General features: G+C 36.7%; 1 protein-coding gene across 2 annotated transcripts; it reads left to right on the plus strand.

The window, feature by feature from the left end:
- Positions 1-191: 191 nt before the first annotated feature.
- On the plus strand, positions 192-7,508 carry ube2v2 (ubiquitin-conjugating enzyme E2 variant 2). Of its 2 annotated transcripts, XM_067434309.1 has the most exons (5): positions 275-301; positions 632-763; positions 2,081-2,229; positions 3,587-3,712; positions 5,768-7,508. In XM_067434309.1, the coding sequence occupies exons 3-5, from the start codon at positions 2,185-2,187 to the stop codon at positions 5,912-5,914; spliced, it is 318 nt and encodes a 105-aa protein (XP_067290410.1). In that variant the 5' UTR covers positions 275-301; positions 632-763; positions 2,081-2,184; the 3' UTR covers positions 5,915-7,508. The 2 variants fall into 2 exon arrangements, with proteins under 2 accessions (XP_067290409.1, XP_067290410.1); XM_067434308.1 differs by lacking the exon at positions 632-763 and having other exon boundaries at positions 192-301.
- The last annotated feature ends 7,176 nt before the right edge of the window (positions 7,509-14,684 follow it).

A 14,684-nucleotide genomic window follows, 5' to 3' on the forward strand; every position in this document is an offset into this window, starting at 1 on the left:
AAAGTTAAATTGGGAGATAATAAAAATAAATTCATCACCAATTAAAACATTTCCCTCACTTGACAACATGCTAAAGACGCAATAGTGAAAGGATTTAAACTTCACTCAAATGTCCTTAAATGTCACATTGTGATAATAATAGCCTAGTGTCATGAATTATATATTTTTAAAGAAATTTTGCAGGGTAGCCACACCCCTCCCTCTCTTCCTACAGCACTGCGCGCATTAGTCACATGACCCCTCGACGTCACGATTTCGTGCGCTTTTGGATTCGGGCAGAAGAAGATGGCGGCCTCCTCAGGTTAGTCTCACAATCTCCTCAATCCTCGCGGTCTTCCGCGGCCGTATTTTAACAACAGAAATGATAAGCGCATACCCCACAATCTCATATACATTATCCGAGGGGTTTGCCATGCTCAAATGCCTTTATTTACTTAAATTAACAGATCTGTGTGCAGTTTGAACTGTGTGTGTGTTAGCATCGAGCTAACGGCCCACAAACAGACATGTAGTTTAAAAATAACACCAAATGCATTTTGTATTATATGGTAATAGGTAATATAGGCACACATCGGTAATAATTATGCTCTTATGTGGTAGCTAGGCATTGATAAAATGCTATATGTTGCAGCTGGGCGGGTGTTTCGGTGCAAATCTGAGGCGAGGCGGAGCATTGACGCGCGTGCTGCTGCTGGTTCCGTCCAGTGCCATGACAAAACGGGCCTTTAACTGATGTTCATGTGTCAAACCATAACCTGAACAGGTTAATATAGCCTTGCATAGTCATCTAGCCCTTTTAAAGATTACAAGTATATGGAGAAGTGCGTTATAATTGTGTAATATTGCCATTGCATAGATAATATACATGACGTTTTTGAGGGGCTGGTTTAGACATATACACTGAAGGAAGCCTTTAATCCAGTCAAAACTCAGACAATTGTTTAATATTGTATGTAGCTGCAAATTATAGCATATCTCATATATTAAGGTAAAATGACATTTAGAGTTTATATGTCAAGAACAGCACATCTTAGACATGTTAACTTGGATCATTAGAGAAGATTACATTACATTTGCACAAGGTAATTTGCAAACAGTCTTAACATAAAATCAGATACATGTAAATTAAGTTTAAAATGTGTATGTATTTAAGCTCAGATGCAGCTGATCTTTTTTTCAGAAATGTTTTTTTAATTCAGTCTTGTGGCTGTCGTCTTGGCTTTGAGATTTTGAGGAAGTGAGAAACCATGATAAAGCAGCATGGGTGCCATTTCCTGAATTTATTCACAGATGAGTGATTTAGTCTTTCCTTTGGACACTCACCTGAACTTGCAAATCTTGTCCCTCCACTTTGTTGACACTAGATTATCTATAAAACCACTAGATCGCTACTCAGATATAATGTACATTTACATATGACCATTTCATATTTGAAACGGCACAGATTATGACACACAATGTGCTTGCATTGTTTTTTTATTTTCGGTTGATCGAAGCGTTCTGGTCTGTTTACGAAGGTTGAAGATGACAGTGAGAAAACCTGTTGGTTACATATTACTTTAAATATGCAAATGCAAACTGTTTTTTGTAATAAATAAAAAAACAGTTTGATCCTGTGAAATTAAAGAATCATCTTACTTCCCATTCAATTCTGTTTTTACAATTGTATAATTTTAAAGAATTTTATAACTGAGATATTGAGTGAAAGGTCATGGAAATAAATAAAAGCTTAAATCTTTCCACAGTGAATATACATTTCTCAAGTTATACAGATCAGAGATTTGACATTTAATAATGGCGATTCATCGATCAAATGGTTTCAACCCTTAATTAAATTGAATGAGCAAATTAATTATATTATCCTTTTTGCAGTTCACTTATGTGATCTTGTAGTGTGACGATTTTCCATGTAGTATAAATATCCCATGTAGTCTCTCAATTAATACAAGCTCTTAAGTATAATTATACAAGAGTTGGAAAAATTAGTTATACTATACAAGCATGTCAAATGTGAACTACCCAGCTGCAAACAGAGTCCAAGAGGCACTGTCTTTAATGAATTCTGTCTGTGTTCTTCCAGGAGTTAAAGTCCCTCGCAATTTTCGTTTGTTGGAAGAGCTTGAGGAAGGACAGAAGGGTGTCGGCGATGGGACAGTGAGCTGGGGTCTGGAGGATGATGAGGATATGACTCTCACACGGTGGACGGGCATGATCATCGGACCTGCACGGGTATGTTTGCTGTTTAACCACAGTTAAATGACAACAATACTGATGGCTCATTTGAAAAAATTATTGCATTCTTCAAGTGTGGTGTTTTTTTGCATTTGATTGGAACCTTTGGTAATAGTAAACCGCATGCCTTCATGCTATCCAGCCTGACGCATGACAGCTGGTGCTGTAGATTAAAGATAAAAGATACATGCTATGAAAGCAGTGCAGCAGAGACCTACTTCAGTGGTTTATGTGTTTATTCAAACTGGCAACATTATTTATTGGGCAGGAAATATGGCATACTGTGATTTTGTTTAATTTGCTTAATAGGTGGATTGAAACCTGTCTAGGTCATATTTCCCCCTGAAAATATATTTTGCATAAAGATAATAAAACATTTTAAGACCATTTACAATGGTATTACTATTATGACAATTGAGCACTTTAATTATAAATGTAACGTATGTTGATTTTTTAATAAAAAATAATAATAATTTGAATTGTAGGGCTGGGAATTTTTTTTGGAAAACGTATTATTTATCTAGCAGTTTAAATGTTTTTTTCCATACGTGAAAATATATAGATGGATTTTAGGAAGGGGGTCCCTCATAAAAGGTTCATCATATTTTGGGGTCCATGACATCATAAAGTTTGAAAACCCCTGCTATAGGCTACATGATGTATAGACAAAATAATCGATATTGAATCAAATCTGAATCAAATTGCAAGCCTGTGAATTAAATCAAACCAATCGCTAAATGTGTGTCTACCCAGCCCTACTGAATTATGAAAATAATAGTCACATTGTAAATTATCTTAATGGCCTTAGATTAAGCTTTACTTTTTTCATGTAATTAATATAATTACATTTAATTAGTGTTAATTTTGGGGTGGAATATGACCTACTACACATTTCTTCATGAGATTCTCCATAATGACAGTGCTATTATGCAGACAAAGTAAGATAATTGTATCTCTTTTAGTTGTATTTGTTTGTTTTTCAGGGAGCTTTTAGCCTGGTAGCATGCTAAATTGGTTCAGTTTTCTTTTGTATTCAAACTATTCAGCTAGCACAAAAATACAAGACATTTTGAGTGGATGACATTGGTAAATTCCTTTCTGTTTGATAAACCGTCATTTAAAGCGGAGAGTTAAGTGAGATTGTTAATAGTTAAGTGAAATGTTTCCATCTGTAGTCTATCATCGTGCACTGTTATCGTATAGAAATACTGAAAAACAGATTACGTCAGCATGCAATGTGATATTTTGTGTAGGTGTGTTCTCTTTGATTAATTGATGTGTTTGTGTTATTCTCTCACTTTCATGTTCCACTTGGCCTTTAGGCTTTAACCTTGACTTTTTCCTCTTTTCTCAGACTAATTATGAAAACAGAATATACAGCCTGAAAGTGGAGTGCGGACCTAAATATCCTGAATTACCACCGAATGTTAGATTTGTAACAAAAATTAGCATGAATGGAATAAATAATTCCAATGGGATGGTAAGTTAAATCATTTTTATACTAACTAATTTGAGTGTTATTTTAACAGTGTAATGTCTGTCATGTTTATGATCATTTTATCGTAAACTAGAGAAATGCGACCTTGCAGTTATTTTCATCCTGATGCAGAAAAAAGGCACTCGAGTCCCATCAATGCTGCAGAGGAGGGACGTTTTTCAGTGTGCCTGCCTAAGCAGAACCAATAATGAATCTCAAACATGTCTAATGAGATTCAGCTGGATATAGAATAGAAAAGGAGCGGCAGAAAATGAAATGCTTTATTACACCACAGAGGGCTGTTATATTTTTTAAGTCTCTTCTGTGTCAGTTTTTCTTAATTATAGGTAAAATTATATGATAGTCTCTATAGATAGATATAGAATCAAGATCTTTGTGCTGTTTGCCTTGTGGAAGTATATTAGTTTAAGATTAACTAAATCCCATACCAAAATACTGTCATTCTGCAAGCTAATTTGTTAAAACAAATTAGAGGGAATAGGGTAAGCTCTGCTAATTTTACCTTAAACTGACCTCTAGGCAAGTTTTTAAATAAAAGTAAAACAAATGCATACAGCTGATTATATAAGAGTGCCTGTTTTCAACTAAAATTAGAAGGAAGCATTAGTAAAATTACTTCTCTAAAATCTTTTCAAACGGAAGATTGTGACCCTTTGCACAGTTTCTTGTTTTTTGTAGCTATATTAAAGGGGTGTCCCACAAGACCCCAAGGATTATAAAACTGTTCATCTGGCACATCAGGAGATTAAGGCCTGTTTGATCATTTGTTATAGGGTATATGTTTCCACTGAGCAGTATGATTCAGGATGCTAAACCTTGATCCATTGCATTTCCACCGCCATCAGCACTCTTACTTGATAGGCATGGTATAGCGATCAACGTCATTCTCGCATGAAGAAAAAACGGACACCGTAAACAACAGTAGACGACATACAGCAGATCTTGTTCTTGCTTCTCGGCATTTTCTAAATAAAAAAATTGAATTCAAGCGCAGCATTATGGCAAATGTTCATTGATAATTTAGAGATTCTCGAACTTGACTGAATGAATTTAAGGTGCACATTGTCACTACGCAAAACTGTCTTTTCCATAAGCCAGTCTCTTTTAAAACTTCACTCAGACAGCTGTTGTGTAGAAGTCGACTGATTCATCGGTTTTCCCAATAAATCGGCACCGATAGCTGATTGGTGGAACAATCGGTTATCAGCAAAAATACAGACAACTATTATGTACCAAATATAATGCTGTAAGAACCATGTTAAATATGGTGTATATATATATACATACATATATATATATATATATATATATATATATATATATATATATATATATATATATATATATATATATATATATATATATATATATATCCAGGGTTCTCACACATTTTACACACATATATATATATATGCATGTCATTAGTACAATGACATCAACCACTTTGCTTTTCTATTTAAGCATTACTGGTTTTTCCTTTTAGCTAGGAAATCTCATCTAAGACCATTGACAATTCGGGGGTTGAAGTTTAGCTGTATCGAATGCAGTTTTGGCATCATTTGATTAGCACAGAAAATAGTTTCGTCTCATCCTTTTCATGCAAATTTCACACAGTAACCGTACCAATATAAGTCAACCAGGCTAGTCTGAAAACAGATATTTGAAACTGGTATTTTTTTAGTTCAGGTTGGACTGTTTTTTTTTTAGCCAAATTAACTTTTGATTGTGTGTTACCAAGTTTCCTACCAACAAGTATAATGTTTAAATCTTGAGGCTTTTAAAACTGCATAATTTATTTAATGTTTATTGTACAAGTCTCTGTATTTATATTGTGGGTTACTATAACCACCATTCCCTCTTTTTATATAACTGAGGAACGACTTGAAATTATGCCACAAATCCTGATGTCAGAATTTAACTATTATTAAACCCAAAACATTTATGATTAGTGCAGTGCAAATTGAATTCAGTTGTATCTTAAATCATGTAACTCATGTCTGCATATCCCCTCCTTTTCTTTCTCTCTGTTTGTTTCAGGTGGATGCACGTAGCATACCAATTCTAGCAAAATGGCAAAACTCATATAGCATTAAAGTCGTTCTTCAAGAGCTAAGGCGTCTTATGATGTCCAAAGAGAATATGAAGCTTCCTCAACCACCGGAAGGACAGACGTACAGCAATTAATTGTAAATGATTGTTATGACCCTCTGTCTTAAACCTTACTCTCTTAGAAATGTCTTGTAAATCATCAGAAAAACAAAAATATTGCTCACTCCACACATAATTGGACATTTCTAATAGTTTAGCTTGAGAAACGAAGAAAGGAAAACGCCTTTATTGTGTGGCACCCTGTTCAATTCTGTTTTAAAATTAAGAGTGCACAAATCTCTCTCTTCCAGTAACATTTACATCGAACGCAAGCTTTATGTTGATGAACTGAATCCTGTCAGCAAAGACGCAGAATGAAGGCATGCTAGGTGAGGTCTATACAGATCTGTTCATTTTAAGTTAAAGTAACAGGACACCAAAACGAAAAAATTAGGATGGCATATACAATGGCATGCTTATTGAAAAATGAGAAAAAAAGAAACCTAAATAAGCAGCTGAGTAAGATGTAAGTTAACGTTTAAAGAACTTTTTTTGTGTGTGTATCTGAACCCCTCACTGACAATAACGTTAAAGGTCCTAAAAGTGTGCCTGTAGTCTACTAGTAGTATCGCAAAGGGGTGGGAGCGGTTCTGAACTTTCTGTTTGGTTTTTATTTTTAATGTGTGTATTTGACACAATCGCAGTTTGTTTCAGCGTGTTGTAAATGGATGCTCTGTTCTGTTCTGAAATCAAAACCGTGCGCTAGGATCTGTCGGGTGCATTAAAATGTGACTCTCCAACCCGCTGTCAGACTCAGTTTGTATACGAGTCCATCACACGCTGCAGAAATACGCTGAGATGTTACTGTACAAATAAAGCACAAACCCTTGCCATTCAGGGACGGGATACGGAGAGTGTCCGACTCGCTGTTTTGCATCGTTTGAATGACACAGCCTTATTTTTACAGTGATAGATTCATTTTATACATCAAACCTAGCAGCACGCGCTCACATTGATCTCATATCACTGCAAGGGAACTAAACATAAGTGTGTGTTGTGATGCATAACGTTTGAATCGCTCATCACTGATGCGTTTCACACACTGCGTAAGGTGACGTACTGTGAAAATAATTTACAAGTGTGTTTGAGGTAGAGTGTTTTCATTAGGAATCACTGATTGTGTCAATGGTAAGGATTTGCTGTATACTTGCCCTTGCTTAACCTCAGTGCTTTATGACTCCACCTGTAACTGCAACGGCATGCTGTTATGTAGCTTTCATTACAACACCACTAGTACTTCAGTAATTATAACATTAGAAACACTGTTATAATCCTTAGGTACTCTAACAAAGTTAATCATTGAACTAAATTGTAATTCCAGTGAATGGTGGGGGTTTGTTCTGCTGTTCTTCATTAATGCTTCAGTTGGCTATGACCTTTTTAGTCTTCATTAGGGAAAACTAATAGGCAGTTATTGTGCAAATTAATATATGTAGTGGCAGTTTTCTTATGGTCTCGACATTTTCAGAGCCACAAATGAATCACCCTGTAATGCATCTAAGAAACATTTTTTCTCCTCCCTGTTCATTTTTTTTTCTTTTATTTTTTTTAAAGACGTATAATCAAATTAAGTTGAATATGTGACACCGGGGCTATGTTCAGAATAATAAAACAAACATTGTGGAACACACTCAGTTCTTACTCTGGTCATTTTTTGCAGGGTGTCTTGTTGAAGTGTCTATGGGATTAATATCAAAAACATGAGTTGAAATAATTATTGTATCAGCTACACCACTTTTAGCTTGTGGTTCACAGGTTTCATAGCAATGCCGTAGATGAACTCTTATGGGTTCCCAAAAAACCTTTCAGTGAACAGTTCTTAAAAGAAGCACGTTTTTCTTAGTGTGAAGAACGTTTAAAAAAATCTGTATAATATAATGTTTCCATGGATGTTAAAGGTTCTTCATGGAACCATCGATGGTGCCCGTACCTTCAAAAGCTCCTTATCTTCTCCTACTATATGTGACCCTGGACCACAGTCATAAGTCACACAGGTATATTTGTGGCAGTAGCCCACGGTATATTTATTGCATGGGTCAAAATTATACATTTTTCTTTTCTGCCAAAAATCATTAGGATGTTGAGATCCAGTTCCATGAAGATATTTTGTAAATGTCCTACCTAAAATAGTAGTAGTAATATGCATTTCTAAGGACTTCATTTGGTCATTTTTAAATTTGTCTCAATATTTAGGTGTTTTTTTTTTTGCAACTTATTTAAATATCGTGATAATATCGTATATCGTGATAAAACTTCATCAATTAATTGCAGCATGAAAAATTGATATCGGCACATGCCTATTGTCTTCCGTTTTCTTCCACGTCTCTCTGGTTTTGCTCTCCCATTTTAAGGCATTGGAGATCATTTTAGCTGAACAGCCTATCATTTTTTGCACCTCTTTATAGGTTTTCCCCTCTCTAATCAACTTTTTAATCAAAGTACGCTGTTCTTCTGAACAATGTCTTGAACGACCCTTTTCCTCAGCTTTCAAATGCATGTTCAACAAGTGTTGGCTTCATCCTTAAATAGGGGCCACCTGATTCACACCTGTTTCTTCACAAAATTGATGACCTCAGTGATTGAATGCCACACTGCTATTTTTTTGAACACACCCCTTTCAACTAATTCAACTAATTGCCCAATTGCACAGCCTTAAGAGCGTGCATATCATGAATGCTGGGTCTCATTTGTTTTCTGAGAATCTACTGAACCTACTGGTAACTTGTTTGCCACGTAGCAATAAAAAAATATACGAAAAACCTTGATTATTCTGGTTAGTCACATTGTACTGCTATTATTTTGAACAAGACTGTATATGTCCAAAAATTGTGACTGGTTCTGTGGTCCGGTCACATGTTCTTTAAAGGTGCAAATATACACCTTTCAGAGGTACAGTACAATGTTAGCATGTTTTTCTTTCAGTTTATGTAACTGTAATATTATTTTTTTGCTTGTTAGATGTAGTTGACTAAATGTGGCACTTATTTGTGATGAATTGACTTTATAATCAAAGTTTATGTTGACCTCTTAATGTATGTTTTTGTGAACAATTCATCGGTGCATTTATTTTTATTTTTTTGCAGTCTGCATTTAGTTTTTGTCTGATGTCAGCAAGCTCTCTTTTCATCCACCTTTCATATAGTGAACACTTTTTATGATCTAATCAATATGGATAAATTCAAGTCTTGTCCTACATACTTTTTCTAGTTGCTCAGTGTTTCACTGGGAAATGCATCACATTACGTAAGTAAAATGGCTTGGCTGGCACAACACTGCAGTCATTGTCTTAAATATGAGATTGATTGTGTTATTCATCATTTATACATGCCATAGCAATATTTCTCAATTGTTGTCCTGCTGTCTGAAAAAGTGTTTTCCTTTTGGTTTTATGCCTTCGGTGGTCCATCATTTCCTGTCCATTAAACTTTGATTCTCTTTCCACTAAGAGGTCTTGCTAGTGCCAAGATAATCTGTTCTTCAGGTTTAATTGGATATTGGTGGAATCCAAGTGGTTTAAAATACATTTTTGTACAAGTTATTGTCCTTTGAAAAGTTCAACCATATAGTAGATTGTATGTATCGCTCTTCACTATAATCACAAGCCTCACAACACGGCCACAAAGTATTTAGGAACTTAAGCCACTTTACAAAAGCATGAAAGTGGAATAGATAAATATGATGATAGTTTTATATTATAGGCAGAGTGCATAAGCATGCATTTCAAGGAAAAAAGGCACAAAATAAAGTTTGCTAGGTTTGAAATATTATAAATGAGGGGATTTAAAGTATTTAGACCCTTTCTGTTTGTCAAAAGTGACTTCTAGATTTGCAAAAGCAAAATATCCCTGAAAAGGGTATTTATTAATGAGAAAAGCTGCTGCATTTGAGTGAAAATGCCACTCGGTTTGACATGTTTGCTCTCCATTGCAATGACATTTTTTCATCTATTTTAAATGAGATTTAAGCATCCAAATAGTTTTTTAGGTTGCTGTGATTGATGAGGAATGTCTAATGAAGGCTATTATAGATATGTGCGTGTGAACTCAGGACAGAATGACATCTAGAGAAAGTGTAAAGTAATGCCTGAGTGAAAGATCATCTTTCTGATCTGAACGATGACTTAGTGAAGTGTCATGCTGCAGGAATGCTGCTAGTGCATTTTAGTCTTCCATTGAAATACGTTTGTGTTCTTTGATTTGTTTCTGCATTAACCAAGGTTGACAAAATGTGTCACATCATACCCTTGCTCAATACTAAACCCTGCAGGAATTCTAATGATCAAACCTGAGCTTCTACATGTCATTTTAAGTGCATCACTAGGAGGCGCTATATGCTCAGCCATGAAGTTCATTCATCACAGGGACCTTCACAGAAGATCCTCTGTGCGTGCAATATCGGCTGTAATCACTAGAGTGCACTGCATTGACTTTGCATCCATAACCCACTGCTGCAGCAATGCATTATTTTTATGTTTCCAAAAAAGACATGCTTTATTAACCTTGCCAAAGGGAAAGCCATTGACAGAGCGGGAACCAGCGCAGCCGTCTCTTGGCCATGTTATGGTGTCTTTGTGTCTCAGACTGTGTATAATTGGAGCATTATCCTCAACACTTGTAAGCGGTTTGTCTCTGTCCAAGGGGACCTTTCATCATGAATTAACCGCTACTGAGAGAGGAAAAGTCCCTTATTAAAGAAAGCACCTTATGTGTGTCAGATGTTAACTGAACTGGTCTGTCATTAAGCTTGCGAGGGAAGTGTGACCAAGAAGTCATCATGTGTCTGTAGAATTCATTTATATTGGTGCAAGCAATCTGGTCAGCCAGTGTGAAAGACTACAATATATATAAAAGAAGTAACACTTTATTGTACAGTCACATGTTACATTACTATGTAATTACTCTAAATTGAGCTTAATTACATGCAAATAACCTAAACCACACCCTAACCTAAGTACATAAAGTTAATTAATAATACTTTTTTTTTACTTTTTCTTTTATACTTACTGTATACAGCACTTTGCTTCCACTTGTGGTGAAAGTGCTTTATAAATAAATAAAGTACTTAAATGTATAACTACATGTAACACTAACACCTTAAAATAGTGTAACCTAAAAATGTAATGCTTTGTAATAACTTTAAATGGTATTTAAATTACCCTTGTACATGCCTGAAACCATGGTAATATCAAGTTACATTTTTGTAAGTAGCTGCATGTGCCATTGATCAATTTTGTTGTCAAAATATGTTTTTAGCATGTACAATGTGATATATGTTGCGTTACATTTGATGAGTAGAGCATTTAATGCACTTTCAAGTTGTTGTCATAAAATTTTATATACATCGTGGCCCAAATATCTCAGCCTATATCAAAATGCATTTACTTTTTTAATATTATTTAATTTAATTTTTTTTTACAATTATTCACTGATTAACTTTTTTATGTTTAAAAAATCAGTGTAGTCTCAGACTTTTGGTTGCCATATATTCATTTCTGAATAGGCATGAACTACGTATCTTTTAAGCATTATAACATGTTTTTAATAGGTTAATGAAAGTTATTGTTCAGTGCCAAACTTACAGCAAGAAAACAAACATTTGCACAGACTTGCTAATATGCATGAGGTCTTTCCTGAGTGTGAGAACCTCTGGCAGATTGAAATCATGTGTGGCTTTTCTAATCTCCCCCTGTCGCCTGTTCTCACTCTCGACTGATGAGATGCAATTGTAAATATCTGCTGGAGACAGTCTGATGGTGTGTTTACTCAATGCTCTGCCGAGCTTCAAAGTAAACCATGACATCAAATCTGTGACATCACGCTGTAATCAATATGATGCTGCAGGCGTAATGCTTATATAAGAACAATAAAGCACCACACATTAAAAATGGTAGCATTATAAAATCAATCCTGAAGAAGGTACAGTACAAGCCGAAACTCGTTGATCAACACTTATTGGCGTGGTTTCACATACTGGGCTTAGATTAAGACAGGATTTGGCCATTGTTCAATTAATTCATTTGAGTAGCTTTTATAAATGTGTCTTAGAAAAAAACATGATGTGCATCTTGACACAAAACAATGGCACTGACATATTTTAAGATGTCAGTGCAATTTGCTTTCAGTTTAAACAGCTAAAACATTGTAGTCTCGGACTAGTCTTAATCCTTGTCTCTGGAACCTTTAATGTTTTAATGACTTAGTCAAATTACAAACCTAATGTGTAAATTATTTTATATACGTATATGCTCAACCAGCTCTGAGCGGGATTCGAATTGAGGTCTCTGGCGTGGGAAACGGACCACGCCCGCTAGCACAACTCTTGAGGCCAGGGGACTGATGTTTACACACATAACTCTTACTGGCCTACGTCTATTACACTCACCCCATTAAACCTCACTACCATTCGGGTCACGGCAACGAATGCAAATGGTCGCAGCCGTTAGCGCACCTCTTGAGGCCAGGGGACTGAGGTTGACAAGGACAGCTCTTACTGGCCTGCGTCCATTACACACACCCCCTTAAACCTCAATACCATCTGGGTCACGGCACCAAATGCAACTGGTCCTACTCAACCCACTCCGGGGGGAGACGGGAACGCAAACAAAGACGCAGACGCTAGCGCACCACTTGAGGCCAAGGGACTGAGGTTTACAAGCACAGCTCTTACTGGCCTATGTCCTTTACACTTGCCTCCCTAGACCTCACTCCCATCTGGGTCACGGCACCAAACGCAACTGGTCCTATACTTGACTCGTGGGATTCGAACCAGCATCTCTGGCATAGGAGGTGGTGCATGCTAACAAAGACACTAAAGACTGCAGTGCGCCTCTTGAGGCCAGGGGAGTGAGGTTTACACTCACAGCTCTTAATAGCCTACGTCCGTTACCCCTCTAACCTCGCTCCCATCTGGGTCACAGCACCAGATGTAACTGGTCCTGCTGGACCTATCATGTGCAGGATTCGAACCGGGGTCGAATCCTGCACATGATAGGTCACAGGATAGGTCGGGGTGTTGTGGGAGGCGGGTGCTAATGAGGATGCTACAGACTGCAGCGTGTAGTGTCAGTTGTTAGCGAACCTAAGGTTTACGTGCACAGCTCATAGTGGCCTATATATTAGCCATAATCCCCCCCCCCCCCAAAAAAAAAAAAATCCAGAAATCACAATATATTTTTTAACTATTTATTTGTATAATACAGCTGCAAATAAGTATTTGAACACCTGTCTATCAGCTAGAATTCTGACCCTCAAAGATCTGTTTGTCTGCTTTTAAAATGTCTGCCTCCACTCCATTTATTATCCTAAATTAGATGCACCTGTTCATCCATGTGTGAATCCAACTACTAACATGGCCAAGACCAAAGTGCTGTCCAAAGACACTAGAGACAAAAATGTACACCTCCTCAAGGCTGGAAAGGGCTATGGGGAAATTGCCAAGCAGCTTGGTTTAAAAAGGTCCACTGTTGAAGCAATCATTCGAAAATGGAAGAAACATGACTGTTAATCTCCCTCGGACTGGGGCTCCATGCAAGATCTCACCTCGTGGGGTTTCAATGATCCTAAGAAAGGTGAGAAATCAGCCCAGAACTACACGGGAAGAGCTGGTCAATGACCTGAAAAGAGCTGGGACCACCCTTTCCAAGGTTACTGTTGGTAATATACTAAGACGTCATGGTTTTAAATCATGCATGGCACGGAAGGTTTCCCTGCTTAAACCAGTACATGTCCAAGCTCGTCTTAAGTTTGCCAATGACCATTTGGATGATCCAGAGGAGTCATGGGAGAAAGTCATGTGGTCAGATGAGACCAACATAGCACTTTTTGGTCATAATTCCACTAAACGTGTTTTGAGGAAGAAGAATGATGAGTACTATCCCAAGAACACCGTCCCTACTGTGAAGCATGGGGGTGGTAGCATCATGCTTTGGGGGTGTTTTTTTGTACATGGGACATTTTTTTCATCACAGTGGACATGCACCTATGATGACAATTTCAGACCCCTCCAAGATTTCTAAGTGGGAGAAATATTGCAAAATAGCAGGGTGTTCAAATACCTATTCTCCTCACTGTATATATATACAGTATATATATATATAGTTTTGATTCCATTTACTTTTAAGGTACTACTAGCACTGTTTTTGCCATCCAGCTGGTCCTACTGCAAGAGGATAGTGATGATTACAGAAGTGTTTTTTTTATACTTTTCCTTATTAAATAAGATTCGTCTCAGGTGATTGCCTACTCAGCACCTCATTCAGTAGAATGAGGTGTGCCTGTGTTGGAATTCAACAGACATTGGAATGGAATGGCTTATATACTTGTAGAGATACTGATTTAAGAAATAATTGCATATGTATGTGTGTGTATGTGTGTGTTACAAATGTATACTAAATATGCTTATACTAATATATTTCAGATACATTTAATGTACAATTAATTTTCTTGACTTTTTCTTGACTTTTAACCCATGCATGATGAATACTAAAGTTTGCCTGTGTCAGGAAAGTTAACAATGAAAAGAAAATATATATTTATGTTGAAGAGAAAGGAGAAGAACAAATAATCTGTATACGGATCCCATTCCAAGTTATTTATTCAGAGGGCAAAGCCAGCAGACTTTGTGTCTCTGGCTTGTGAGCGCTATTAAATTACCGCTGGATGTTTTTAATTACCGCCCATAAATGGAGCAACACAGCTTGCTCAGAGCGCTTCAGCCCCCTGTCTTCAGTTCTGCAGGGGAGGGCGGCCTTGGTCCCTCCTCGTCCTGGTGGTCTTCCTGTGTGTTTGTGTATGTGTGTTTATGTAAT

The sequence above is a fragment of the Pseudorasbora parva genome, chromosome 24, assembly GCF_024679245.1.
Source record: "Pseudorasbora parva isolate DD20220531a chromosome 24, ASM2467924v1, whole genome shotgun sequence".
Taxonomy (NCBI): domain Eukaryota; kingdom Metazoa; phylum Chordata; class Actinopteri; order Cypriniformes; family Gobionidae; genus Pseudorasbora; species Pseudorasbora parva.

What these genes read in the sequence shown, in the direction of transcription:
- ube2v2 (XM_067434308.1), top strand. An exon ending in TGATCATCGGACCTGCACGG is followed by an intron (nt 2,230 to 3,586) that starts GTATGTTTGCTG and finishes CTCTTTTCTCAG; the next exon opens with ACTAATTATGAAAACAGAAT. An exon ending in TAAATAATTCCAATGGGATG is followed by an intron (nt 3,713 to 5,767) that starts GTAAGTTAAATC and finishes TGTTTGTTTCAG; the next exon opens with GTGGATGCACGTAGCATACC.